Source organism: Rhinolophus sinicus, linkage group LG15, assembly GCF_036562045.2.
Source record: "Rhinolophus sinicus isolate RSC01 linkage group LG15, ASM3656204v1, whole genome shotgun sequence".
Lineage (NCBI taxonomy): Eukaryota > Metazoa > Chordata > Mammalia > Chiroptera > Rhinolophidae > Rhinolophus > Rhinolophus sinicus.
Window position 1 is genome coordinate 36,034,026 of NC_133764.1, and position 27,582 is coordinate 36,061,607.

General features: G+C 47.2%; 2 protein-coding genes and 2 non-coding genes across 5 annotated transcripts; 2 read left to right on the plus strand and 2 right to left on the minus strand.

The window, feature by feature from the left end:
• The first annotated feature begins 3,466 nt into the window (after positions 1 to 3,466).
• On the plus strand, positions 3,467 to 3,539 carry TRNAR-CCU (transfer RNA arginine (anticodon CCU)). Its single transcript has one exon. It is a non-coding gene; the product is annotated as a tRNA-Arg (tRNA).
• Positions 3,540 to 3,974: 435 nt separating this feature from the next.
• Positions 3,975 to 4,047, minus strand: TRNAR-CCU (transfer RNA arginine (anticodon CCU)). The gene has a single exon. It is a non-coding gene; the product is annotated as a tRNA-Arg (tRNA).
• Positions 4,048 to 7,933: 3,886 nt separating this feature from the next.
• On the minus strand, positions 7,934 to 12,642 carry ATP5PD (ATP synthase peripheral stalk subunit d). Of its 2 annotated transcripts, none has more exons than XM_019745604.2 (6): positions 12,495 to 12,642; positions 10,817 to 10,947; positions 10,435 to 10,531; positions 9,087 to 9,158; positions 8,259 to 8,321; positions 7,934 to 8,131 (listed from the first exon to the last, which is right to left on the minus strand). In XM_019745604.2, the coding sequence occupies exons 2-6, from the start codon at positions 10,936 to 10,938 to the stop codon at positions 8,000 to 8,002; spliced, it is 486 nt and encodes a 161-aa protein (XP_019601163.1). In that variant the 5' UTR covers positions 10,939 to 10,947; positions 12,495 to 12,642; the 3' UTR covers positions 7,934 to 7,999. The 2 variants fall into 2 exon arrangements, with proteins under 2 accessions (XP_019601163.1, XP_074176460.1); XM_074320359.1 differs by having other exon boundaries at positions 11,853 to 12,498.
• Positions 12,643 to 12,728: 86 nt separating this feature from the next.
• KCTD2 (potassium channel tetramerization domain containing 2) lies at positions 12,729 to 24,994 on the plus strand. The gene is made up of 6 exons (XM_019745447.2): positions 12,729 to 13,145; positions 14,682 to 14,790; positions 17,049 to 17,140; positions 21,241 to 21,336; positions 23,023 to 23,148; positions 23,982 to 24,994. The coding sequence occupies exons 1-6, from the start codon at positions 12,816 to 12,818 to the stop codon at positions 24,009 to 24,011; spliced, it is 783 nt and encodes a 260-aa protein (XP_019601006.2). The 5' UTR covers positions 12,729 to 12,815; the 3' UTR covers positions 24,012 to 24,994.
• Positions 24,995 to 27,582: the final 2,588 nt, after the last annotated feature.

Consider the following 27,582-nt stretch of genomic DNA (forward strand, 5'->3'; position numbering starts at 1 on the left):
GTGGGCATCTCTTTTCCTTCAGAATGCTTCAGAACAGAATTCCTACCGTTTCTCAGTTGACATCTGCCTAACAATCACTGTCACTGACTAGTTGTGACAACCTGGGGGAACCAGGAATGAGCGTGCTGTCTGCCCTCAAGGAACCCACAGTCAGGTAGAAGGACTGGGCAGGTGAGTGGGCATCTGAGCCAGGCCTCGATAAAGGTATAGGATCTTAACCAGTGGAGAAGGGAGGAGGGTATGCCAGCTGAAGGGAACAGTGTGGATAAAGGGGACCAAAGAAACGGCTGGGGTTGGGGAGGAGGAAACGATGAGGAAGCCATCTGAATGGGAGGTCGTGAGAGGGAGATAGAAGATTTTAGGAAACACAGGTAGTAGGGAATCACTGGGGTGGGAGGGAGTATCATGTGTTAGGTGCTGTCACAGGCTGTGGGGTCGTGGGGGCAGGAAAAGATCGAGTTGGGACTGGAAGAAGTTTTGTGCAATCCCATGGTGTGGAGTACCCAGGCCAGCACTCCAGTAGCAGATCACTCTGGCGTGTATGGGTTTCATAGGATGCTCTCTGTTGTTTTGCTCTAGTTCACTCATTTGACAGATACTGCATTGTGATTCTCTACATGCGGGATAATGAACGGCAGTAGTGTATAGACTTTATGTGAGCACCGACCTCATCGTTCAGGGGAGGGAAAGGCATCGATAAATGACTCTTACAGGGAAGGCACTCAGAGCCTAGCAGGGAGCGATGCAGTGTCCTGATAGTTAGTTCATTAGGCACTGAGTGAGGTCCTGGGGAGTCAGCAGGGAACAAAGGCCTTTCGTCCAGAGAACTCATATTCGATCGCTGAGAAGAAAAATGGATCCCTGTATGGTAAAAAAACACAAGAAAGGTCTAAATAGATTGTGGGAGGCAGAGAAACTAGTTCCAGCTGGAGGGTGAGAGGATACCTATTTGAGGTGGGCCTGAAGGATGGGAGGGGCTGGCCATGCGATCAGGGTAAGAGCTTGTCACTTGGAGGCTCCAGTGTGGCCAAGGGCCCTGCCTCTGTCTGGGACAGTGAACTATAGTTCTGAGAATGGGTTCTGAAGCCAGACTGCCCTGGTCAGCTGCCCTCCACCCCCCCCAGCTCTGGGCCTTGGGCAAACTACTCAACCACTGAGCCTTGGCGTGCCAGTCTGTAAACTAGGGATGATATTATCAGCGCCTGTCTCCTAGGGCTGTTGTGGGATTTAAATGAATGTGTGGTTAATGGCTCTGAGCATGTACTCAGGGTATGGCAGCCATGATTAATAGTCCAGTTGGGCTGGAACCCAGGAGATGAGCTGTGGAAGACACATCTGCCACACTGAGTGGGAGCCAGGTCTAGAAAGTCCTTAAACATGGCAGCTAAGACAGTTAGCCTCTACCCCTACAGAGGCTGTCAGGGGAAGATTAATCTGACTGTGAATGGATGAGGAAAGCCTGAAGGGAAGTGAGCACAGGTTAGTGGATGGACCCACATGAGCAGTCAGGGACCCGTCCTGGAACGAGAGCAATGGCAATAGGGCTGGGGAGAAAACCGCAGATGCAAAAGGATTATGGGGACAGAAGATTGGCCCACCTGGAGTGGAAGCAGGCGTGTGGCATGGGTGATGCTGTGCGTCAAGACAGGAGAGGCACAAAGGGAGCAGGCTGGGGAGGGCGGTTGGTTGGTGAGGATGGTTTTACCTGCGAGGAGTTGGCTGATGCCAGGACAGGGAAGGGAGCCCCAGGGCTGGGGTCTGGGAGCAGTTGGGAGCTGCAGGATGGAGGGAGACAGGTAGAGTCTTGGGAATGGATTGGGAGGATGAGGCAAAGCAGAACCCAGGGAGGCTCTGGCGGGAAAACCAGAGAAGGCATTCTTGGGGGTTGACCCTGAGCCACGTGCTGAACGCTGCGGCCCTCAGAAGACACTGGTGGCATGTGAAGGGGCCTGGAAAAGCATTCAAGACACAGGAGGGGAAGGAAGGGAACAAGAGAGAGAAACAGAAGGGGCTGGGAGACAGAGAGGAGAGCACAGGGGTAGGACCCACCCTTTAAAAAAGCTGAGGCAAAAGAATGAACTTAGGTGAATCTCATAGACACAATGTTGAGCAAAAGAGGCCAGAGTACCCAAGAGTATGATTCCATTTATATGTATTAAGTTGGTGCAAAAGTAATTGCGGTTTAAAAGCTTAAAAATAATTGCAAAAATCACAATTACTTTTGTACCAACCTAATAGTTCAAAACAAGGCAAAACTGCTTATGGTAACAGAAGCCAGGGAAGTACTTGGGGGAGGTGGTGATTGATGGGTGAGGCACAAGGGAGCCCAGCCTTCTGGGGTGCCGGGAATGTTCTAGACCTCATCCAGTTGTCACTCGTGACCTGTACATTTCACTGCATGAATGTTACACTTCAACAGACAGACTGATTAACTTCAAGGAGGGCATCCTCAAGGCAGGAGACCAGCCAGGTGGGTTAAACCCTTCCGTCTTGGTGAAGTGAATGGGGGAAGGAGGGGGGTTTCTGCAGGCTCTACATGTTAGAGAGAGAAACAAGGAGGGGTCCAAGTTCCCTGTGCCCTGGGATCCGGGGGACGGGCAGGTCTCATGCTGCCCGGGGCTGCAGCGTCTGCTCTACATCTCAGATGTGCATGGATTCTAACAGTGGATTTTAAAGGTATGTCAGTTGAAAAATGTGCTTATTCTTGATTTGTATTACTACTTTTTTATGTTTTTTAAGTAAAAATATTGGGGTGAATCTATTTGGCCGATATATTTCTTTTCTATATATTATACATTTGTATATGTAATACATTATATATATAAAATGTATTATAATGTTAGATACCGTGTTTCCCCGAAAATAAGACCTAGTGGACAATCAGCTCTAATGCGTCTTTTGGAGCAAAAATTAAAATAAGACCCAGTCTTATTTTACTATCTTTACTATACTTATTTTCAGAGAAACACAGTATGTGTGTGTGTGTGTGTGTGTGTGTGTGTGTGTGTGTGTGTGTATGGGCATACATATTTCTGTTATTACTGGATTTGTTCCTCCTGGTTGTACCTTGTCTCCTGACGGTGCAGATTTTCTGTGTTTATGTTGCAGTATTCATGATTGATGCTAGTCTGTTGTCTTTCACTTTCTACACCACTATTTCCCCTAAAATTCCTGGATTTTCTCTCAGCTCTGTCTTCACCCACCATGGTCCAGGTATCCGGGCAGCCCCAACCCCACTGTGCTTCCCAGTGCTGTGGCTGGAGGTTGGTGAGCTCACCTCCCACGGTAGCGTTTTCCCACCTCCTCGCAGTCCATTGTGAGCTCCGTGGGCCTATTCACACACTTCCCTGCTCGGTCTGCTCGGTCGGCATCCCAGGGTAAACGTGCATCCTGCCAAGTCCTGCCTTGGAAGAGCTGGAGTCCTACTGCCTACTAGGGAAAAAGATGCTTCCTGTGCGAGCCGCAGGCCCCAGTGGCCTAATGGATAAGGCACTGGCCTCCTAAGCCAGGGATTGTGGGTTCGAGTCCCACCTGGGGTAAAGGTGACCTTTTTGGCACACTGGAAAATCCACTCCGCTGCAGTTCGATGGTATTAAAGACCCCCGACTGCGCTGGATCCCGCAGGCGGAAGACAGGATTCGCTGAACGGCACGCCCCTTTCCCCCAAGTTTGTACAGCTTACAGGCCGAGGTTAGAGAGCAGGATTTGTCATATAGGCTTAGGGTACAGGGTGTACCCAGGGCCGCGAGATACGAAGTAGGCGTGGGCGACACTCAGTCCAGGGCCAGGAATACAAGTCGCGCAGACTCCCTGATCACAAACACAAGGCCCCCGTAAGAAGACGCGCAGGGCTACGGAGGTGGCACAGAGCACAGAGCCCAGGGCCCAGACACATGGGTACCTAGGTCTCCCTGTGCAGCCCCGGTCTGCGTGTTCCCGCACCAAAAATGACCGTGGTGTGAGCCCACGTGCGCCACCCCAGGTGGGACTCGAACCCACAATCCCTGGCTTAGGAGGCCAGTGCCTTATCCATTAGGCCACTGGGGCACGACAGGGTTACCGCTCCACGTGGTCCCTGATAACGCGCAGCCGCACGCACACAGACCTCACGTTACCAGCAGGAGAACGGCTGGACCGTGTACCCGGTGACCAGGAAGTGGTACGATCCTGGGGAGCCAGCTGGACAACCAGAGCGTCCAGCCGCCATACTACGTGAAAAGCTAGAGTGCAAGGCGAGGCGATTGGGCAGTGCCCGCTGAGACCAAAGGGCGCCCGGCGGGATGGCAGGTCCACGTAGAGGAGCGGCCTCCGGAAGGCGAGAGGACGAGGAGGGCGAGCACTACGAACCCGCAAAAGCTGAGTGGGATTTCTGTGACCCCAGTCACAGAAAGGCACGAGGCACTCGCTCAAAATGAGGCCGACTACGAAGGGACGCAAACAATCTTCTCCTCCCAAGTCACACGCCGTATTTGTTGGGCCACGCGCCTGGTGAATTCCTCTCGGAGGTGGCGGCGCCAGCGACCGGACCGGGGAGGATCGTGCGTGCTGGGCCACAGGGTGCGCTATACGTGCGGAGAAGGCGGGGCCGGGGTGCAGTCTACATGGCCGGCGTCTGCGCTGGTGCGTCGATAGACCCCTAAAGAAGCATCGCGGTGTCCCTGGGCACGCAGGGGTCCGCGTGGCTCAATAAACAAGGCCTCTAACCTCGGATCAGGAGATTTACGGTTTGAGTCCCTCCGTGATCGAAGCAACCGAAGCCCAGACCCCTTCCCTCGCCCCAGACGGGAAACCTCCAGACCCTACCCAGATGGCCTCTGCCTTCACCCGAAATTGCGATCTTGGACCCTACCCAATAGGGACTGTACATCTGGGAGCTTCCGGGTTTGACGTCATCACGGTGCCACAATTCAAGAAACATATGATTCGACGCCATTCGCGCGAAACCCCGGTGGCCTAACGGATTAAAGCTCTGGCCTCCTAAAGCAGGGGTGGGGAGATCGAGTCCCGCGTGGAGTGAAGTGGTTTAAACGTTGTAGTACTGTTTCTGTACCACTGGTAACCTGTAAAACAGGTGGGACCTTTTCTCTTTAATAGCATTTTGTGTGTGTGTATGCCTCCGCTGCAATTAATTTGCCCTTCCTTTTTAATCAAATTGGACTACACTTTGAAAGGAAAACCGATATGAGGGCAAATGGGGCCCCACTTCATGTTGCCTCTGAGTTGGTATCCATTCATCTCGTGAAAATAACTGCAAACTACAAATCCTCTTGCAAAGGAAGCCAGTACATTTTGTGCGAGTCCACCACTATAAAGTTAAAAGCAGGCCAACTGCAGCCCATTACTCCCTGCCCCCCAAGCTTCCCACTGGAATGGGCAGGGGTGGTAGAGGTGCTGCCCAACTGCATGCCATCAACCCCACTGTGGGCTCTGAATCCACTGGAGACAGAGATGGCGCCCACTGCTCTGTGCAAGAACAGGGAGGCGTGCAAACAAGCGCGTGTGCACGCACATCGGACACGGGACAGTAACTGCCAATCCCCAGAGGAAACAGATGGCATACTCAAATCGATTGATCCCAGCAGTGTTTTAAAAGGGACTGAGAGATGTTTGATTTTCGCACTTCCCTGTACATGTATGTGTGTGTACACTAATCTGGCCAGGGATGTTTTTTTAGCCTTGAAGCACATAGCTCCTGAAGAGATATGGGTGGACTTTTCAGGTTGAATATCTCACATTGTGTGCACTTTGGGGATACTTATATTTACTCAGAAGAAGCTGTATTGTTTATCAGATTTTCATGTCATTGACTCAGAAAAGTTTAAAAACCAGTGTTTCTTCTGCTTTTGTGAAACAAAACAGAACTAGAAATACAGAAGCCTCTTCTCCCTTCTCCAGGGTCTTCCACAATTTGTTTTCTCTCACCAAGTTATGAATGGCTGCAGTCTCGGGGTCCTGGTCTGCATTACTAAAGCCACTGCTTATCTGGAGTTCAGGCTCCCGTTAACCCTAACCTCCACAGAGCTTATGTTCTAGTGAGAGGACAGTAAACAAGTTAACTAATAAACAGGATGATTCAAAATAAAGAGGGTGATGAGAAACTATTGAGCAGTCAGAAGCCTCTGGGTAGAGAACAGCAAAAGTGTCACTGGCAATTTCGTCACTTTCAGAGGACTTTTTTAATGTCTTGGCTGATACACCTTCTACCTCGTACAGTTGTTGTGAGGAGTAAATGAGATATTTATGTAAAGTGATTAGAACAGTTTCTGGACCATAATACGTGGTCTATAATTCATGATAATTTACTAACATACTAGCTTGCCCTATTATTCAAGGTTTATGTGTGATAATCTCCTAGCTAGATGCACGCAAACCCTGAAGGCTCGCATTTCTTCTCTTTCATGCATCATGAATTCATATTGACTCTAGGAAATGGCAAGCAAAGTGCTAAGGCCTGGGCAATAGAAATATAGTGCTGGCACTCAACAAAGAATCTTCTAGAAACCTCTAGATCTTCTTTATCTTCTGGGGTTAGGAGCTGGTATAGCAAATGCCTGATGGTAAGCGTGGTGTGGGAGGTGCAGCTAACAATTCGCTGTGGCTGCAACGGGGAAAGAACTGTGTACCAACAGAGAATCCCACAGCCATGCAGGCTGGGGTAAGGAGACTGCATCTGATCTTGTGGCCAGTGAGAATCCAGGGGAGGGTTTTTAGAGGAGCAAAATGCCCATATTTGCATTTTGAAGATTCCCGTGATAGCAACGTAAAGAATGGTTTGGAGGTGGGTGACAGTCCAGACAGGGAGACAGCTTAGGGAGAGACGTACTCATGTGGCTTAGAGAGGAATTACCTTGAATGTAGACAGAACAGTGACACCAGAAGGAAAGATAGATTCAGGAAATGGAATCTGCAGGACATGGTACCTGGCCTGACCTCTGCGGCATGAGGGAGACGAGGAGTCCAAGATGGTGCCCAGGATTTGGGAGACAGTGGTGTCACACTTGGGGACAGGTGGGGATGGGATGAGTACAGGGCTCAAATCAAACTGTAGGCTCCCCAAGTGCCTGCTTTATTTTTCCCCAAAATCCACCTAATTTTTCACCATAGTTTTTAGTGTCTGTTTTGGTGTTATGCTTAGAGAAACTCTCCCACCTGGAGATTATATAAATGTTCACCTACAATTTTTCCTGCTGTTTCTTGTTGGATATTTAACACTTAAATCTGTAACTGAAATTTATTCTGATTTTTAGTGTAAAAGGATCTGTTCTTACTGTTATACAAATATTTAAGCACTTACATCAGTGCCTTTCCCCCTTGATTCAAAATGCTACTTAGATTATACAGCAAATACTTAAATGCATATAGTTATGGACTTTTCAGAACATTCTGTTGTTCCATTGACCTAATATTTTTTAGCTTTTTGTGATACTTAATGTGAGAGTACTAATTTATAATCCTGTTAACAGGTCTTCGTGACAAAATTTTTTCTGCCCCATGTATGCTGAAGAGCTGAAGCACAGAAAAGCAGATCCCTGCTGCTGCTCGCCCTGCTGTTCCACGCACAATGTCAACCACCTATTGGACAAGTAGAAGGGAGCACTCCCTCGCAACCAGTGGTCGGAAAGCAAAGAGGACGTTCAAGGGAACCAATAGATGATTCCACTTCACCACATCCTAGTGACATACTGTCATTTGTAAGATTTCAGCAGCTCTGAGGGCTCAGTAATTGGCTCCTACACATCCTGATCATTAGACCACTGGACCAGCAGACACCTGTGGGCTCCCCTTTTCATTTTAACACGTTGCGTACGGATCACGAGAATCTTCACGAGGGATTTAAACCCCGCCGTATGCAACGTGTTAACAAAAAGCCTACTTCCAGTGAGGTCACTTCAGGGGTGTAAGAATCTCAACCGCAAAGGAGCACACACACAGCACTAGGTAATTAGTTTTAATGTTGAGTTCATAATACGAGGGCCAGAGCTCTCTCCCAGACTCAAGTTTATAAATTCTCAATTGGTTTGTGAGGCCAGTAGGGATACTTCTTCTTGTCTAACTTGGTTTCTGGGAAGATTTCATTCAAGTCCTCAATGGTCATCTGATCGAATGGAATTATGTTCCTCAACTTCTCCAGCTGGAAGGAGGGGAAATGTGTTCAGGTAAATAAGGCTGGAGAGATGCAAACAAGAACCCCAGGCAGCTTACTACCACTAGGTGAAGGGGAGAAAACACTGCAGGCAGAGGCCAAGGCACATCCTCACCTCTTTCTCGTACTGCTCAATCCTGGTCTTTGACATAGACAGAAACTCAGCACAACTTTTCACCTTTAAGAGAAGGAAAAAATTCAATTTTGAGGCCAAGCTGTCTTGTCCTGCCCCAAGGCTCCCGTGGTAGGAGAAGTTCCAGACCAGCCCACTCTTCCCTGCCACTCTAGAGGATACATGGCTGCCCAGACTACTGCGGGGAGCTCGCTTTAGGAGGCAAACTACAGCTTTTCCTAAACACACAAAGAAGCCCGTACAGGAGGACCAGCTTGTGATGGCAGAACCAGGGTTCTTCAGCAGGTTACTCGTCTCAGCAACCTGCAAAATGCCTGTTTCACAGGGGCCGGTTAAAGTACAGTCAAGACAAGGCGCCTGACTACCGAGCCAAACTTCTTCCGTGGGGCCATCTGAGCTCCCACATCTGGTCTCCGTACCGTCAAGCAAACAGCTTGGTATGTGAATACTACCACGCATGATTTCCGTACCCACTCCCAACTCCTTCACTTTTTTAACAGCTTCGTTGAGGTATAACTGACAGACAATAAAACGTTCCATATTTAAAGGGTACCACTCCAGCAGTTCTGCTGTGTGTATCCGCCTTTGAAACAAATCATCACCACAACCAAGAGTGAACAGATGTACCAGCCCCCTAGCCCCCATTCCTAGGCAACTACTGATGGGCTGTCACCACAGATTAGTTGCATTTTCTAGAATTTCCTTTTATTGCTCCTTTTAATTCACTCTACCTCCACCTAACGACTACAAAATATAGAGCCATCAGGAATTAAGAGAATTTTAGACAAAATAAGAATCTCAGCTACTTACATCTTCTTTTTCTTCTGCATCTACCAGGTTACTGTATTTATCCTCCGGCACAGGAACCTTCAGTGCATTAAACTGCAAACACAGGGATAGTGAGTTGTCATCAACACTCCCAGGAGCCCAAACAGAGGGCTCAAAGCTGCTAATCCTTATAGATCATATAAAAACACATCTCCCTTCCCAGAGGAAACCAGTATGAACCTAGGGTGCTGCAGTGGCAAGAAAATTAGACCGGAAAAAAATGAGCTCAAGGTTCTTCTCAGTCCTGTCACTAACTAACGAGACCTGGCACATTCTTTATTACGATTGGCTTCAGTTTATCATCTGAAAAAGACAGGTGGACTGGATGGCCTCGAAAATGGCCTTTCAGAACCCTGTAGTTCTAACCTTATGACCCAGCAATTCCTCTCTTAGGTATCTATCCAGAGAAATCGAAAAATCTAATTTGAAAAAAATCTATGTACCCCTGTTTATTGCAGCACTATTTATAATAGCCAAGACATGGAAACAACCGAAATGCCCATTGGTAGACGACTGGATTAAGAAACTATGGTACATTTATACAATGGAGTATTACTCGGCCATAAAGAAGAATGAAATCTTACCATTTGCAACGGTATGGATGGACCTAGAGAATGTTATGCTAAGTGAAATACGTCAGACGGAGAAAGATAAATACCATATGATCTCACTTACATGTGGAATCTAAAGAATAGAATAAATGAGCAAACTAATCAGAAAAGAAAAAACACACCGCTTGTAGTTCTAAAGAAGTTTTGATTTCTTTTAAATGAAACCCTAGTGGACTTGGTAGAAGTAATGTTTGCATAACGGAGACGGAGACGGAGACGTTCTCCTGAGAAGATTGCTTTGTGTTATACCCCAGCATTTAGCACTGTACCTGGCACAAAGTAGGCCTTTGATAGGTGGGCAAATTACAGCTCTAAGAGCCAGTAAAACGCAGAGCAGAGAAAGGAAGAAAACAGTGAAAGGGAAGAAAAGATGTTAGTTTGTTCCAAATGGAGACAGGCGGGGGACTAAGAAATAATTCAGGAAGAGCTGGACGGAAACATTTAACTGGACAGCCCTGAGGCTCCCTGATTAAGGCTACACTGTACTGTTTCTTTGGATAAAAACTCGCTGAATGAACACACTTTGAATTCTCTGCATATATTTACTATTTAAATTTACCAACACAAGACCTTCGCCAATACCAATCTCTCCTGAGCTTGGATCTGAGTGGTAACACCACCCTTCCTTCCTCGCTCTCATCCTGCACATGTAATTATTACCATCCTACAAGCCACCCACAAGCCACGTTACACCACCACTGCTGTAGCTGAAGTCTCACCTTCTTCTCAAAGTCATCTACCAAGCCGGCCTTCGCAACATTGGCCTTGTAGTAAGCCCAGTCAATAGCAGGGGGATTCTCAGGAAGAGTGGCCAACCTGCTCACACGGAAAAGCAGAAGTTAAGAGTGCTCTATGAGTAGCAGGAAATTCACACAGTGATTTCCCTGTTCCTTATTCCTACGGCCTGGAGCTATCGTCACACTTTTCTCTAAGAGGGAGATCATAGGAATGCAAAAAAATTACTTTCATTTGGAAAACACACGGATTTCTTTATGCTTGCTGTCAGAAGAGCATTAGAAATTTCATACATCATTCTAAAGCACTGTTTTGTTTCCACATTCAATGTCAAGTTAAGAGGCGCCCTCTCAGAAGGGTACTGACCTGGAGGTGAGGGTCTCATTCCAGGATTTCAGGGAGTTAGCAATGGCCTTCTGGTTTCGGGGTATTATCTCCCCAAAAGCCACCCAGTCAATGGCTTTTAGAGCAAGTTTTCGCCCAGCCATCTTGAGATCCTGGAAGATAAAATAGGTCAGATAAAAACAGGGCTCTTGGAGAGAATCTTCTAAAGGTCATCTTAGAAACTTGCAAGTCTTTAAGAAATAGATCTGCATCCTCTCAGCGCTTGGTGGGTATATTTATCAACTAAAGAAATTAGGATTATTAAATCAGAAAAGGAGGACAGTTTAGCTTTTCAAATTCAAGGTTTGCAACCTGGCATATAAATATATTCTCTCCTCCTAAATGGTCCTCACTCTAGTTCCCAACTCCTAATTCATCCTTAAAAGTCCAGTGTTTGTTCATGTACCTACAGGAAAATTGCTAAAGTGATACTCATGTATTGCATAAAAGTTAATAATTTAAATACATTTCCATTCATATCGTGTTTTATTAACTGATTCTTCAGTGCACAGAACCTGACACATACCTAAGTTTCAACAGGGATTAAATAGAGCAGACTCTAGGCTAGAAGGTCCTCATCTGAAAAATGGGGATATAGGCCCTGCTTCCATCAGAAAGCTGTTAAAAGTATCAAATGAAACAGCGCTCATCCATTTGCTCTGTGTCTATACAAACTTAATGGGCTCTTTACTTCCTCGCTATCAGGTTGGTAATACACCTGCAGTTCTTATTCATGTCTGATTATTCCCCTCAGCACCAGCACATACTGAGTATATTAGCAACACCCTTCAAAGAGGTATTCAATACAAATGTGAATGTGAGAGAAAATGAAGAGCGACTACAGCTTTTTTTTTTTAAACCACGATAGACTACAGTAAATAGTCAACTTTAAATAAGATCAGTGCCAGACATTAGGAGAAAGACTGAAATGTCAAAGGTCTTTACAAGCTATGGGGTAGATCACAAGGGAGGTGGAAGAAATCTTCCTTAGGATCTTAAAAAAAAACTTGTCCAACACCTGGCGCTTCCTTTCTTTCCCTCTCCGGACAGCTTGTTTCCTGGAATGGAGGTGAGGGGCTGGTGACTTTTAAAGACGCCAGAGAAATAAACGCCCTTACAGAGACCTTCCCAAGTACCAGTAACAGGAAACCTTCATAAATGAAGGGATTTTGCCTTTTATTTACTGCTGAATCGTCAGCACCTAGAAAAAAGTCATGCACACAGGAGGTGCTCAATGACTATATTTTGAAGGGATAAATGAACCCTGTACTTGAGAAGCTCTGAACCGTCGAATGCTGGAACGCGGGGGGGGGGGGAGGGGGGGAGACCTCAAGCTGTACAATCTCCGGGTAACCTTTCTCGAGCCACCAAACCGGCCTACTGAAGTCGGCCGCACTGGACGACACAAAGATTGTGGGAGCGTCTAACTTAAAGGCGGCCCAGGTTACAGCCGGGACCCTGCGACTTCGCGCGCGGGGGAGGGGAGAGGGAGTACGGAGCAAAGCGGCAGCAGCAGCTACGCCCGGGGCACTCTGTCAGTGGAGCAACCGGAGGGCCTGGCGTCCTTGACAGGGTTGCAACAAGGGTCAGCGCGAAGTTTGCAAGCGAAAGAGCAGAGGAACCCACTGGCGTCGGACCCAACCTCCCAAAACCCACTCACCTTCACCGACCCCGGCGGCCCACAGTTCACAGCAGCAAGTAACGGAAGTGGGTCACCGGAAATCTCCCTTCAGCCAACCCCAAGTCCAAAGGGGCGAGCCAGGCTTTGCAGGTCAGCCAATAGAGGTGAAGTCCAGTTCCGGAAGTCCCGCCCCCAAGGGCGGGCACAGCACCTCCAACGCGCGGGTCCCCGAGCTCTGGTTGGGGGCGCTCCCATCCCTCTCCCCGGCCCCACCCCCGCCGATGGGCCGACCCGACTCTCCCTGCCGAGAGATGGGCCGGCCCGGCGGCGCGCGGGCAGCGGCGGCGGCGGCAGCCCAAGATGGCGGAGCTGCAACTGGACCCGGCGATGGCCGGGCTGGGAGGGGGTGGCGGGAGCGGACTGGGCGACGGCCCTTGCCGCGGGCCCCCCAGCCCTCGCCCCGCTGGCCCTACGCCCCGCGGGCACGGTCGCCCTCCTGCCGCCGCGCAGCCGCTGGAGCCGGGTCCCGGACCGCCCGAGCGGGCAGGGGGCGGCGGCGCGGCCCGCTGGGTCCGGCTGAACGTGGGCGGCACCTACTTCGTGACCACCAGACAGACCCTAGGCCGGGAGCCCAAGTCCTTCCTCTGCCGCCTCTGCTGCCAGGAGGACCCGGAGCTGGACTCAGACAAGGTGCGCCCCGCCCTCGGGCGCGCCCCGGGCCTTTGGACCCTCTCATTCACCTTAGGCTCGTCTCCAGATTCCTGTGACACGCTCCTCACAGACGGGCTTCTCGGTCCCGGGCTCCCTCCCCTTCCCCTGCCGGGCTAACCCCGGGAGCTATTCTCCCCCATCCTCAGGTGCATCCCCGTTTTCTCTCTGACCCCACCCTTCGTTTTGTTCTCAGTGACTTGTTCCCCACACTGTGTGTGCCCTTCTCCGTATTCCAGCCCCTCAGATCCGCGTGAGTTTTTCCCTGGCTGCTTGTCAGCCCCTCACTGCCTGTGCCAGATAGATCCAGAACTGGGTCAGATTGAGTTAAGGCATCTTTGTAGCTTTCTCAGACTTCTCGGACCCTTCTGCCAAGTTAGGTGAAAGCTTGGCTTAGAGGATGGCTTCCACAGCTGCAGGAAGTGCTTCTCGTGATATCACACTTCTTTCCTGTGGTCATGGCCCCTGATCTATCTGGTAACAGTCACTGTTTTCGGTCCATATTTGAGATCAAATACATTCCTTGGAAAGAGGTTACCATTTGCCAGTGCAAACCTAAGATGATTGATTAAGACCCAGGGAAAAATGAAAACAAGAATGCTGTTGGACAAGATGCATGGCTGCTAACCAAGGGTGAGAGGAGCCAAGACACTTAACCCATTTCCAGTTTGAACTGTTGTCTGAATTTTTTTTTAACTTTATGTGTTCATCTTTTAGTTCCCAACTTACAGGAATTGACCATATTGTACACCACCTTATACCCATATAGCACGCAGCCTGTTACCTTGAAACAGACTTGGGGTGGGGTAAACATGGGTTGATTTCATTTATTCATCTCTTACCTCTCCTCTGATAAATCTCAGATTGGTGGAAACTTGTCCTACCCTAACTTGAAAGAGATTCCAAAACGCTTGCTTATAAAGGAATTGTTTTGGTCTACCCTAAGTCTTCCTTATTGCAGTAGGAGCCAGTTTATTCTCATTCCTTTTACTGTAAAGATGAGTAGGACTAAAGCTGCTCAGAGCCAAGTCCTGACAGTGCCAAGCTTCCTCTGGGCACAGAGCTGGGGTGTGTGAGTTACAGCTGGCAATGCAGACTCCCACTGATGTTGGCCTTGAGCTCAGGAGCGTTGCCAACTAAACAGAGGTTTTCTTAGAATTAGGACTGTGATTCGGGGGCAATAGAGAAGTCAGAATGTCCATCTCAAGCAAAGATTTAAGTCATGCAACTATGACATTTTCTTCCTCTTTCTTTATAACAAATAGCCCACAGAAGAGTATTGGTAATGTGTCCAAGAAAAGATTTTAGAAGTGCAAGTAAACACTAGATGATACGCCTGTACATGCATAAATGATCTTAAAATATAAGATACATAAAGCTAGCCTTCTTGCCAGTAGTTTTTGATAATCAAATGTGTAGCAAAACTTGTGCTGTCACTAATGAATGTGACAGAGGTTGAAACCCTGCCCTGACATGGTCTGCAAGTTCCACTGCGATACCCTTGTGTTTGGTTGGCAGGACGAGACAGGAGCCTATCTGATTGACAGGGACCCCACCTACTTTGGCCCTATCCTAAACTACCTCCGCCATGGGAAGCTCATCATTACAAAGGAGTTGGCAGAAGAAGGTAAGAACAGTGTTTGAACTGGGCATTTTCAAAATTCAGGTTGAATCTGTTTCACAAATTTGATTTTTGTTTGAAACGTGTATCGAGCTCGTGCAAGTAGAGTAAAGGTTTATGAAAGTGAGCAGGGAGTCTCCAGTGACCTAGTGTCGTACGAGGGAGTCTTGTTTGCCGGAGCCCCATGGGGCTCTGTTTAGCCTCCTTGATGAGAAGGAAAATAGGTAGCCCCGCTTTGTGGACAGCTGCGGCAGCTTTTTCTGAACCTGCCGAATTGTCAGGATCCCTTTTTACTTTTACTTATGTGCTAGCAGTGAATGTCCATAGCCTGAAGCAACACATCTCTCTGACATTCAGTTATTTATATTTTCAATTTTAGTTTGAACTTACAGCTGTAAAAAAGTAATAAAGGCTTGGCCTCTTTTTTTTTAAGACTGGTCTCATGCCTCCTTATAAATTTTTGCAGCTGACCTAATTCATTCTCCAGTCCATTGTCAGGTGCATCAACAGTGGCCTCATCTTTTTGGTTTTGGGGTCATTTGAACTGTAAGTGGGTGAGACAGCTTTCTAAAAGGCTGGGCTTTGTCTCACTGAAGGCATTCAGTTGAAGATTGGGGCCTGTCCCTAAATCTAGTGCGTCCTGACCTGGGACTGTTAGCTCTGAGTAAGAACGCTGTAATGGCTGTGCTAGTTAATTAAGAGGCTGCAAAACACCTCTGTTTCAACCAGTAAAAAGAGGACTCACTCTCTCTTTTTTTAATGCCCTTTCTCTTTTTTTTTCCCCCTTCTTTCTGCCTCCCCCTCAGCTTTTCAGTTCAAGCCATTGTTTCTCAGTCTACTGTAGGACACAGCTCCCTGGTCCATGCTGGTATTATGAGCCTTGCGGTCCCCCCGGCTGAGGCAGTCGGTCACTGGTCAGCTGCTCACAGCAGCTCTCGCCAGCTGCCGGCCGCTCATGATGGCTGCCAGCCACTCACACTGGCCACCGGCCACTCATGGTGGCACACAGCAGCCCGCGGCAGCACACAGCAGCCCACGGTAGCTCACGCCAACCTCCAGCTGCTCAGGGCAGCCCAGCTCCAGGGAGAGCTGCTCACAATGTTAGCTGTAGAGGGCGCAGCTCACTGGCCCCTGTGGGAATTGAACCGGTGACCTCGGCATTAGCAGCATGGCGCTCCAACCACCTGAGCCACTCGAGTGGCCCCTTTCTCTTGTTTAAACATTTGAAATGCATGCAGAAGTAATGGGACTGGTACCATAAGTCCCATGCATCCACCATCCAGCTTCAACAGTGATCAATTCATGGGTAATCTTGTTTCTTAAAAAGAGGAATCTTAAGCATCTTTTTCTAATGCCTTTTGAAAAACTTATTTGAAATAATTTCAAACTTCGAGAAAAGGGCAAGAATAGTACAAAGAACTCGCTTTACCCAAATTCACCAACTTTTAACGTTTTTTTGGTCATATTTACATTATCATTCATTCATTTTCTCTCTCTTCCTGCTTCCCTCTACCTCCCAGTTTTTATTTCTGAACTATTTGAGAATAGATACCAAACTTTACCCCTTAATACTTCAATATGTATTTCCCAAGAACAAGGATATTCTCTTACATAACCACAGTACAGTTATCCAATTGAGGAAATTTAATATTGATAAATACTTTTATCTATAGCTTATATTCCAGTTACATCAACTATTCCCATAAAGGCCTTTGTAGCAAGTTTTCTTCCTGGTTCAGGATCACACATCCACTTAGTTGTCCTGTCTAGGACCTTTGATTTCGTTCAACATAGGATTCTTTCCATGATTACCTTTTATGTTGTTCAAACAATAAGCATCCTATGAAATTTGGTCCATGTATATTTACACATATAACCCACCCCTGGTCATTTTCAGGACAAATGACAAGCTCAGGTAAAAATTGCAAGCTCAGGAGATGTCCAATGTGACTAGTTCCAGGAACTAAGTGATATATGGGAAAGTTATTCTGCAGCTAATGGCAGGTGCAGGGAGAGTCAGGGAAGGTGCCAGATGGAAAACTGTCGGGTTGAAGCATGGCAGCCCTGGTGCTTAACTCGTTTCTGTTGGGAGAGAGGTAGTGAGTTCACCCTGAACAGCAAAGAGACGTTTCCCAGACTGAGGGAGAGACACTAGACTCGCATTTGAAAAATGCAGTTCTTAGCAAGCCGTAAACTTCAGCCGTTCTTACTGTTCTCTGGGGAAGTCACACACATCTTTAACTACAGTTTTCTCTTTGTTCTAGGTGTGCTGGAAGAGGCGGAGTTTTATAACATCGCATCTCTTGTGCGACTGGTTAAGGAAAGGATACGGGACAATGAGAACAGAACTTCACAAGTAATGGCTTTTGAACTTTTAAGGGAAAACTCTCTCAGTGGCTCTCTCTGTCCATGTGTCTGGGTGTGACTTGGAGAGGATGATGTACCCTCAGAGTCAGAGGTCTGCGTAGGAGCACTGCCGTCTGCCAGGCAGACAGCACACACTCCACCAGGCTTGTTCAAAACACGGACGTAGAGAAGAAGAAATAACAGAGAAAACAAACCAGCCTCATGGCCCTTTAGAGGAATGGGGAGGTTGTAGCTGCTCACTGTGTGGCATTGGGAGGAACCCACAGCACTTTAGGTGCAAAACCTGTTCTCTCTGACAGAGTGTCTCTCCCTCTGCGTAAAGACCAGGCGAGGTCTTGCTTACACCTATTGGCCGCTCTTTATTAGGACCAGACGTAAATATGCGACCACGTCACATCTGGCTCCTGCCAGCCACTTGAAACCAGTCTCATGGTGTAGACATCAGAAGCTGCCTTTGAGTCATGCTTCTGAGGAAATAATATCAAGTTTCTCTTTTTTATTACAAAGTGTGGATTTTGATATTAACTCAGTATACATAGTAACAAAAATGAAACCCACAATTTGCCACCTGGTTTGAGGAGAGACAGTGGGGCATACTCAGCTCACGTCACGTCACATCCCCCATCATGTGTCTTAAGTGGCCACAGTAGCATCTGTTAGGTCCTTGGGATTCCATGACAACTAGGAGAAGTCCATGCCCTCAAGAAGCTTGACGTCCAGCAGGAAAAACAGACACTCCCTGTCCTGTATTTGGGCTCTATTTTAAGAAAGTACAACTCGAGTCACAGGACAGAGGCAGACTCCACTGTGACCATCTGTCTTGTAGCGTGACTTGCCTCTGGTCCCATCAGATACTGCTGGTGGGTGCTTTCTTGAGATCTAATCTATTGTGACGTAGAATTTTCCTGTGATTAAGAAGAAGGCAATACGTTTCTTTTCCAAAGTAAAAAAATAGTTCCTTGCTCTTTCTGTGTTAGACTTCATATATCAACGTTTTCTGGCGCTAAATGGAATTATCTGGTTGAATAACTGACACCTATGATAACAAATGAACTCTCTTACCACTTGCTCTCCAGGACTTTGCAAAGGTAGAAAGAAGGGCTTATTCGTTTCGCTCTCTTTCATCTGGCTGAGGGCTGAAAGGCTCCTTTTATGTTCAGAGATGAATCTGTAGTTGGTTTGCAGATTACCACATGAAATATGATCTCGTGTCACCAATCTTTCTGCCATCTCATTATATTTACGTGGCATTTTTCACTATTGCAGATATTTAATACCTTAGACATTCTGAAAATCTAACCTTATCCTCAATTTTCCACATTCCAAAAAAGCTTTTGATCGCTTAGTATACATTTTCATGATACCATGAATTATGCAGTTTGAGACTATTCAAATCATAGTACCTGAACATTCTGGTTCTTTGCCATTGGCTCATGCCTTGAGAGCATCCTAAGATTTCTGTTTGATGATGGCAGTTAAGTTACTGAGCCCTCTAGATTCTGAACGCTTGTAGATTTATACCCAGTTGAAAGTTTTTTTATTCTAGGCATGTCAAGACCTTTTTGATGTTAATTGATCTTTCCATGTGTTCTTTTTATTTAGTGAAAATCTAAGCAATAATTTGATGTTGTTCAAAGATGCCCTCTTTTGCATTTGTTGCACGTGACTCTCAGGTGAAGTTGGTTGTGCGTAGATTTCCGTGGTTGTCCCTACAAACTTATTACATCCTTTAACTTGTCTTTGTTTAAAGGAGACCCACATGGCAGACATTCTGGCAGAGCCCAAGATAAGGGGTCCTACCCCACCGTTTTTTAGTGATCTCTCTTTTGGTGGCTGCCACCATTCTACTACTCTGCTGTCTCTGATATTATTTTTTGCTAGGTGATTAATCTCGGTGCATCTGAGAACACCAGTGATTTGCTTTGGAAGATAAAAAGAATAAAGAAGCAATACAGATGTCTGAAATGCCTGGGACTTGGACGACTGTGGCCAGTATCATAGATCTTCTGATGCTCTGAGTTTTGTAACATAAGACACCTGGTTGTTTCTAAAGTGTGTGGTTAGAGTCGATTGAAATCTTTAGAAGATTTGTCCTATGTTTTGTATGGAAGGAAATTTTTAAAATATCTCAGTCCCTTGGTTAATGAAAGCTACAGCTCGTTTAGAAGGACAAAGAATCCAGTGTCATCAGGCTGACCTGGGTTCAAGTCCCCGCTCTACCTCTCAGCCACATCATGGCCCTACAGCTGGCAAGAGAGCACACTCCGGCACCAGTGTCCCCTGTGCAGTAGGGAGCCAAGACCTGCCTTTCAGGACTGCAGTGGGGACGAGAGCAAAGGGAAAGCACTTCGGGCTTGGAGCACTCCCTCATCAGTGGCTGCTGTTGTTTATCTGGAATTTCCCAAGTACTAAGTTGTTCCAAAACTAATTTTCCAGCTAACTGAAGCCCACTCGTCCTTTCGAAAAAATACTAGAACTAAATTTGCATCGTTCTTAAGGAAACAGTCCACATTTTCTTAAAATTGTGATTGAACATAATTTATCCCTCTCTCCGTGACCGAGTGTCGTCGTTAGGAACCTTGGTTGACATCTGTGCTCTAGCAAATGGCCCAAGCCCTCTGGGACAGGCAGTAGATGGACACCTGATTGGTCCCAGATTGCTGGACACTGAGTGCTCCAGTGTGGCTTTAATTGTCCTTCTGGAACAGGAGCTTTCATCTGGCGAGCATGCCTCCCTGTAGCAACCTTTGTCCTCCCCTGACTTTGGCTCCTCATCCCGCACAGGCCAAGTGTAAGTGTGAGGCTTCTGCTATGGTCAAGTCTAGGGGCCTCAGTGCTGCCGCAGTGGGGCAGCCACTCGGTTGCTCAGCCTTTTGGCTTCTGTATCTAACTTACGTTCTGGAGCGTTGAGTCTGGCTAGCAAATGACTTCTCTCTGAATGTCTGACACCAGCTACCTGGAAGTAGTAACTATTCCACAGGTTTCAGGGCTCAGTCTCACAAAACTGCCCTTACTTCAGGCATCAGTCCTACATCCCGCCTACCGGCCCTTCTGTCCACATGGGCTGCAAATCAAGGGTTCCCACGATGCCCCTCTTCAGGTTCGATAATGTGCTAGAATGACTTAGAGAACTCAGGAAGAGTTCTTACTGTTAGAGTTTATTGTGAAGGGTACAAATGAACAGCCAGGTGAAGAGATTTACAGGGTGAGGTCCTGAGTGGTCGGGGTACGCCACCTGCCAGCACTGGTTGTGTTTGCTGACTGGGAATCTCCTTGAACTTCATTGTTGAGGGGTTTTTTAGGATGTGTCATTATAGTCATGATTGATTAAACTGTTGGTTTTTGGTTATTGAATGAAATCTCCAGCCCCTTTTCCCTCCCCCCTGAGGTTGGGTAGGACTGAAAGTTCTAACCCTGTAATTATGTGCTTGATCTCTCTGGTGACCAATCATTAGCATATAATAGACACTGTCACTCAAGATTCTAAGGGTTTTAGGAACTCGGTGTCAGGTGTCAGGAGCCAGGGACAGCGACCAAGTATTTATTTTTTGTTCTACCACAGTTGTCTGTAGCAGGAATGTTAGCATTTAATTAACACTGAGACACTTTCACTTTTAGGTAGCAGAGGCCGAGGGTAAAGATAGCTTAAGTGTTTGTATATTATGGGACTCCTGTTTAATACACTGTTCCCATAATAAGGTGTCACTCAACCAAAATGTGCTCTACATTTTCAGTATGTCTGTCAGATATGAACAACTTAAAATGTGGCTTTCTTGTCCGAGAGTTCAAGGTCATTTTACTCTAGTTTCTATTTAGGGGAATAGGTGAACTCTAAGCACATAGTTCACCCCTCTGAAAACTTCAGAATTATCTTCCCCACTGATTCATATCCTTGAACCCTTACTTTCCTTGCATAAGTTTTTATTGAAAAACTACAATTCTACTTGTAAAAGGGGATAGAGAGTGGCTGCCAAGAAAAAAAATGCCAAGTAGGCTGCTTTTCAGTGTTTGTTCTTTTCGCCTCACCGAGGCTGCTGCAAACTGTTGTGTCCTTGAAACTTCTTCCAAGTCTGTTCGTGGTTGTCACAGGGCCCCGTGAAGCATGTGTACCGAGTCCTGCAGTGCCAAGAAGAGGAGCTTACGCAGATGGTCTCCACCATGTCTGATGGTTGGAAATTCGAACAGGTATGTTCCTGAAGTAGAAGCAATCCCAGTGTCTTAGCCTAGGAATGCACACTTTTCGAACATCACCGTCTGTGTCAGTTAATGACCCTGGGAGTTCGGTCAGGCTGGGTTCAGGTGGTCCTGTTCAGAACCCTGGGGAGAGAGTGCCACTTGGTGTGGGCTGTGTGTTCAGTAGGACAGGATGAGTTGGGCAGAACATGTCTCCCAGTTTCATATCCAAAGTTTCAGCTTGATCGTGCCCAGAGGGAGGCGGCAGCAGCTTGTTCTGGATTGAAAGTGCTTCTCTCTCTCGTGTTATTTTCCTGTGAGAGGGATTTTTACCAGAAGTGCTCTGTTGACACATTCTAGAATAAGTACCTAAAGAAGACCAGGGTTGAACAATAACCCTTCCTCTCCTTACCACAGGGTCAGAACTTGGTCACTCTGAGTGTATATGTAATGCACCATAAAAAGCACAGGGAGCTGGGGTGATGGGAAAGGAATCAAGTGTAATGCGAAGCGTGGCCTGGTCATTTCCCATCAGGCTATCGACTTCTGTTCTCTTAGCTTTGTGGCTATGATTGAGGTATCAAAACAAAGCCAGAAAAGTCAGAATTTTAACTATTTTCTTCCATTAGATGGCAGACTTGTTCAGTTCATCTATTGTCTTCCACACCCAGAGCGGCCGAGCATGAATACAAGGAACATATTATAGTTTTATATGCGCCCTGCCTATGTTTATGTAGTTTCAGACGTCAGCTGAAGCTGTCACCATAACGTTACCTTCTCACATACAAGTCATTTTTGTGTCTCTGTCTCCAGAACCGATACTGGGTCATTCCTCACATTTACCTTCACTACAGAATCCGTTCTGCTTGTGTGTCCGCCCCTGTGCAGGTGTGGGGTGCAAAACGTCATACTGTCACCCCAGAAGTAGTTCTCCCTGCAGAGGATAGTAGGAAAACTTTTTTCAAGTATTCTTTGTGAAACCAATGAATACTTTTTAATCTTACTTTTCTCATCTTGCTAATGTCCTGTAGGAATTCAAAGTATGCTCCCATTGAGCCCATTATATGGATGGGGAAGTTAGTGCACAAAGAGGCTGAGGTGTCTTCAGCCCAGCCAGACAGCCAGTCAGCCACCGTCGCCTGACTTGAGGCCCCACGTGCACACCCGGCTGACCTCACCTTTGAGCTCAGCTTCTCCCTCAGCATGTGTATTGCCTATTTAGCATTACACCCTGAATTCAATTCCCCAAAAAGGTTAAAAGTGCCAGCGACATATAGTAATTTGCTTGGTGCTTTCCAGAGCCTTCGAATGCCAGTCTCCTGTCTAGAACTTCTGCTTAAAGAGGAGCCAGCTCTGTGTAGGTGTTTTGGCTGAAGCAAGTGTCCATTTTCATTCACAGAAACATTGTGTTTTCCCTCCGTGTTCACTGGAGGGGATGTGATCACATTAATCCTGGTAGCTGCCTTTGGGGTATTTTAGGGGACAGTGGCAGAACTCAGGCTTTTCTCTTTGGGGAACCCTCACGGATGACGCCTGATGAATAACAGATCCAGTTATCCACTGGGGCCTCGATACTCCTAGAGAATTCTTCCTCCATTGAGAAGCAAGACTACAACGTTCAGTCAGGAGATGGGTTTAATTTGCGTGATACTTTAGTATTTTAAGATCTGTATGTTCACTATATTCTTGTTTGATCAGCTAATCAGCATTGGATCTTCCTATAACTATGGAAATGAAGATCAGGCAGAATTCCTCTGTGTTGTCTCCAGAGAGCTAAATAATTCTACCAATGGCATTGTCATAGAGCCGAGTGAGAAGGCGAAGGTAAGAAGTCGCTTCAGCAGAATTTTGTCCCTGACTTTTGGTTCCCAGCCTTTCCACGGGCTTTGTCTGAACTCTCACTCATCAGTTCTTTCCTTTCCTTCTCAAGCCAGCTTTGCATTTTCCCTTCATTTTGACCTTTTCCCTCAATAATTTAAATCAAGACTTATGGAGCAGTGACAGTTTTTAGTTAGGAAACATGATCTGAAATAGGGTAGACTTTTCCCAGCCTCTCCCAGATCAATGAAAAAGAAAAGCTTATTGCCACTAATTACTACAAGGTGAGATTTCTGAAACTCAAAATTGGAAAGTATTTTGCCTTTATTATTTGAAACTGTTCTCTCTCTTCTCTCTCTTCTCTCTCTCTCTCTCTCTCTCTCTCTCTCTCTCTCTCTCTCTCTCTCTCTCTCTCTCTCTCTCTCTCCTCTACCTGAAGAGAAAAAGTATTTGGTTACCTTTGTGACTTTTTCCATTCTTAAGTTACTGGAAAATTGTATACTATCATATTCTTTTTCCTCAAACACACACACACACACACACACACACACACACACACACTTGCAAATCACCGACGCGCAGTGTGCCTGGACCGTTTCCTTTAGCGCGGGAGAAGTGCTCCAGCAGCACAGTTTGCCTGGCCGTGTTCAGCAAGAGTCTTTTACAACGAAAGTGCTTCAGGATAGGTGGGGCTCCAGTCCTGACAAGGAATGGGGGGCTGCTCACGGGCCCAGTGGGAAGCAGCTGTGGGTCTCCTTCTTCTCCCTCAGCAGTCTGCTTAGCACCCTCAGCCTGCATCCAGACAAGCTTCAGCCCTCTCCCCCACCTTCCACTTCTAGATTCTTCAAGAGAGAGGATCGCGGATGTAAACTCCAGAATCCGAAATGTCAAGAGAGCAACCCAGCAGAGCATCTTTGTGAAGTTAAATCTTGCTCCTGTACAGTCACCGAGCTACTGCAAAGCAAAGCTGAGCCTGGCCCCCAGTGGAGAGCATTCTGGTCAAAACCAAAGGAATCCCCACCCCACCCACAGGAACCTGAAGATAGATGTAGCTTCTGGCTGCAGAATACCTTTTCAGAAACCTGCTTTTGTTTTCTTAGCCAGTGTTATAACAAATCTTTATAGCAGCATCTGGGCTGGGTTCCAGTTGGAGCCCTATGGAGGTCTGGGGAGGGGAAAAGGAAGGCCTAGCTCCTTGTATGTGCCTGTACTTCAAGGGAGCTGGAGCAAATGAATGAGGTTGTCTCTGAGCTGTGCCATGTTTTCATCTGAGTGTGCCACATTGGATGTTGGCAGCCGCTCTGTAACACTCTTTCCCATCCTTCTATGCACCCCAAACGAATATAGCAGATACAAACAATTGTAGCTTCCATTTGTCAAACTGAATTGAGGTTGGATAAGGGGTAGAGTTGCCAGAGGATCCCACATTCCTATGAACAAAGCCTCTGAGGAAGGGGAGGAAGGTATTGTTGCTTGTGGTTGGACATTGGGGATTACTGCTCGGGTTTGGGGCATTCAGCTTTGCCTCGTTTGTGTCTGGCAGCCTGGACCCTCCAGGTCACTTGTTTTCTCCCCAAGAGGAGGTTTTGGGCAAGTGGCATCCTGTACTGAATCAGACAGATGGGAGCCTTAGGTAGTTGGTTTAACTGCTTCCTGAGGCCTTTTCTTACCCTCCATTGGCCCATCTTCCTCCCCTGACTTTTTAAACTGGAATAAAGGGATTTTGAACCCTCTGATGGCTTGGGGTGGGGATGGCTGTTTTCTTTAAGAGTTGCCAAATGTGTCACATTGTAATTTCCAAAAAAGTTATTTCTGTGATTGTCTCTTGAAAATGCCTTGACTGAACGTGTGATATTTGTGTCTCTTCTTGGTTTCTAACCTTGGCATCCCTGCCCCACAGCCCTGTCAGTGACCCCACACCTTCCCCACTACTTGAAGTCTGAGGACTCCCCGAACCCCTGGCCCCACCCCTCCCCATCACTTCTTTCTATGGAGTGCCATCCTCAAGGATCAAACGCTTGTTGACCAGGGGGAGCAAAGCTGTGACCACAGAATCTGTACCTGGACTTGTTGGGTAGCAGTCATTGGATGCACAGGGGCCTGAGAACCCTTATTCCCCTTGACCTTCAGTGTGGCAGATGGCTCAGAGGGGAGGACGCCTCTGGCGAATGCTCCGTCTGTACAAGCCACCAAGCTAGTCACTCTGGGTTCCTTGCAAACTGAGGTTCTCTGCTCCACAGCTCAGCCGCTTACCAGGTGGGTCTGGGCTCTTCAGGTTTGGAAATGACTAGACTGTGCCAAATGTCTTGAGCTTGAGGCCTGCCTGTGCCCAGGATTCTCACTTTGTGTAAAGTAGGATAGAAATGCGAGTGCAGGGGCGTCTGCTGACAGGCATGTGTCTGCGTACCCACGTGAGCGTGCGTGGCGGCGTCTCAGAAGTCTGGCCGATGCCTGGGATTTTTTCATCTGTAAAGTATTAGAGGAACTTCTGCTACAAGGGAAGCAGTCACCTTTTCAAAGAAGTCGCAGGCATCCACCCTGTCATCTTCCGGGGGGGGAAACAAAAGATTTGAGTATGTCAAGGAAAAACCTACCAGAGTAGGACAGCGGACTTTGGGAGAGATGCTCTGTGGCCAGTGCGAGTAAGTGACATCAGGCCGGAAGGAGAAGCCCAGTCAGGTGGGTGTGCCTCCATCAGCCTCTGGTCCCCGCCAGCAGGAACAAATGAGGAGGGCTGGAGGCAGACACGGGCAAGCCCCTCTCACTTTGTTTCTCCACGCGGAATTCCTCACTGGATCCTGTAAAAAGACTGCTGAGCCCCTTGCTAAGTGCTCTGAGAAACAGACATAGTGATATTATCTCCCAGATGGCTGTCTTTTACCACGCTTCCCTCCTCATGGCAACCCAGTGACAATTTTAAATTTAAATTGTTCCAATGTTCCAGAAATCTCAGGATGATTCATTTCTTAACACGTTGCTTACGGCGGGGTTTAAATCCCTCGTGAAGATTCTCGTGATCCATACGCAACGTGTTAAGGTTTCTGGAAGAGTATTTTACTCAAGCCCTTTATGAACCAAATTGGAGTATTTTCTTGAAAGTCTTCATCCCCCAGCAGAGTCCCGCTGATATCTTCAGAGAGGTCTGGCCATTGGTTTGAGGGTGTCACATGACCAGTGACCCACACTCCAGCTGCCCAGTGCTGCCAAGTGGGGGGTGTCTTCCTGCTTCATTCTCTGCCCAGTCTGAGGCTGCAGGCCATGCCCCGGGAGCAGCCTGGCATCTCCTGAGTGACAACACAGTGGCATGCTTCTGTCTTTTCCTCAGGTAAACCTGCTCTTTACTCGTGGCAGTGAGGTGGGGCCCGGCCTCCTCTACAGTGACTTCGTTTCTGCTCACCTTTAACTGATCTCAGGGGTGTCTGTGAGGTGTAGGGGAGGAAGGGACAGATGCTGTAGGAATAGGGCCAAGAGGACACCCACACCCTCCAGCATGGCCTTTGATCCAGACGTTAGGGACCATGCCTGTCACTTGTGGGTGCCCTTTGTTCTTGTTTGTGTGTTTGAATAAAGTCTGAAATGTGACTTTTTTTTTGGGGGGGGGGGGGTGAATAAAGACATGAAACAAACTTCTGAATCTTGAAACCTTTGTTATATGTTTTCCAGTAGTGCAAGCGCCTTGGTTTCCACAGGCACCATTAATGATTCTCAAACGGTTCTCTGGCGCAGAATTTCACTGCATCAAATATTTTCTCTTAGTAAAGCTTTTTTTTTTTTTTTGATTGCTAAAAAAGAAAAAAAAAAATTCTCCTAGTAAACCTTTTGTTTCTTGATTGCTTAAAAAAAATGAATTTTTCTCCTAGTAAACCTTTTTTTTGGCTTAAAAAAAAAAAAATTTCACTGCATCTTTTCTAGCGGCTTCTTACAAAGTCCTGATTTCTCCTGCTGTTAAAACTGCCTGAGAGGGTGTTGGGCCTTCTTCCTCCTCACTTTCATTTTACTGAATCTGAAAGGATGGGAGAGTGTGAGACAAGGTGGACAGATGGGCTGGCTACGCACCAGAGAGCTGCAGAGAGACAAGGGGAGGAGTATGAGCTGGTTTTTAAAGGAAAAGCCTTCCTGGAAGAGAGGGATGAGGTGCACATTTTCTCTGCAAGGTGGAGGATGAGTTAAGAAACGGGGGTTGACAGTCAAGTAACCAGCAAGAGACAGTGCATCAGCACTGCAAATCCAGTGGCACACTTTGCCCTGGTGACATCACAAGCAGAATACTGGGACTGCTCACGCTTGAATTACGACATCAAGGAGCAAAATTGCTGGCAGATTTTGAGAGGGGAGCCAACTTGATAGGGAGACCGCAAAACAGCAGCCAAAGGGCAAGGTGAGAAGGCGGTTGTCAGATCCCGAGAGATGTAAAGGAATGGACGGGGACACGCTGGATTG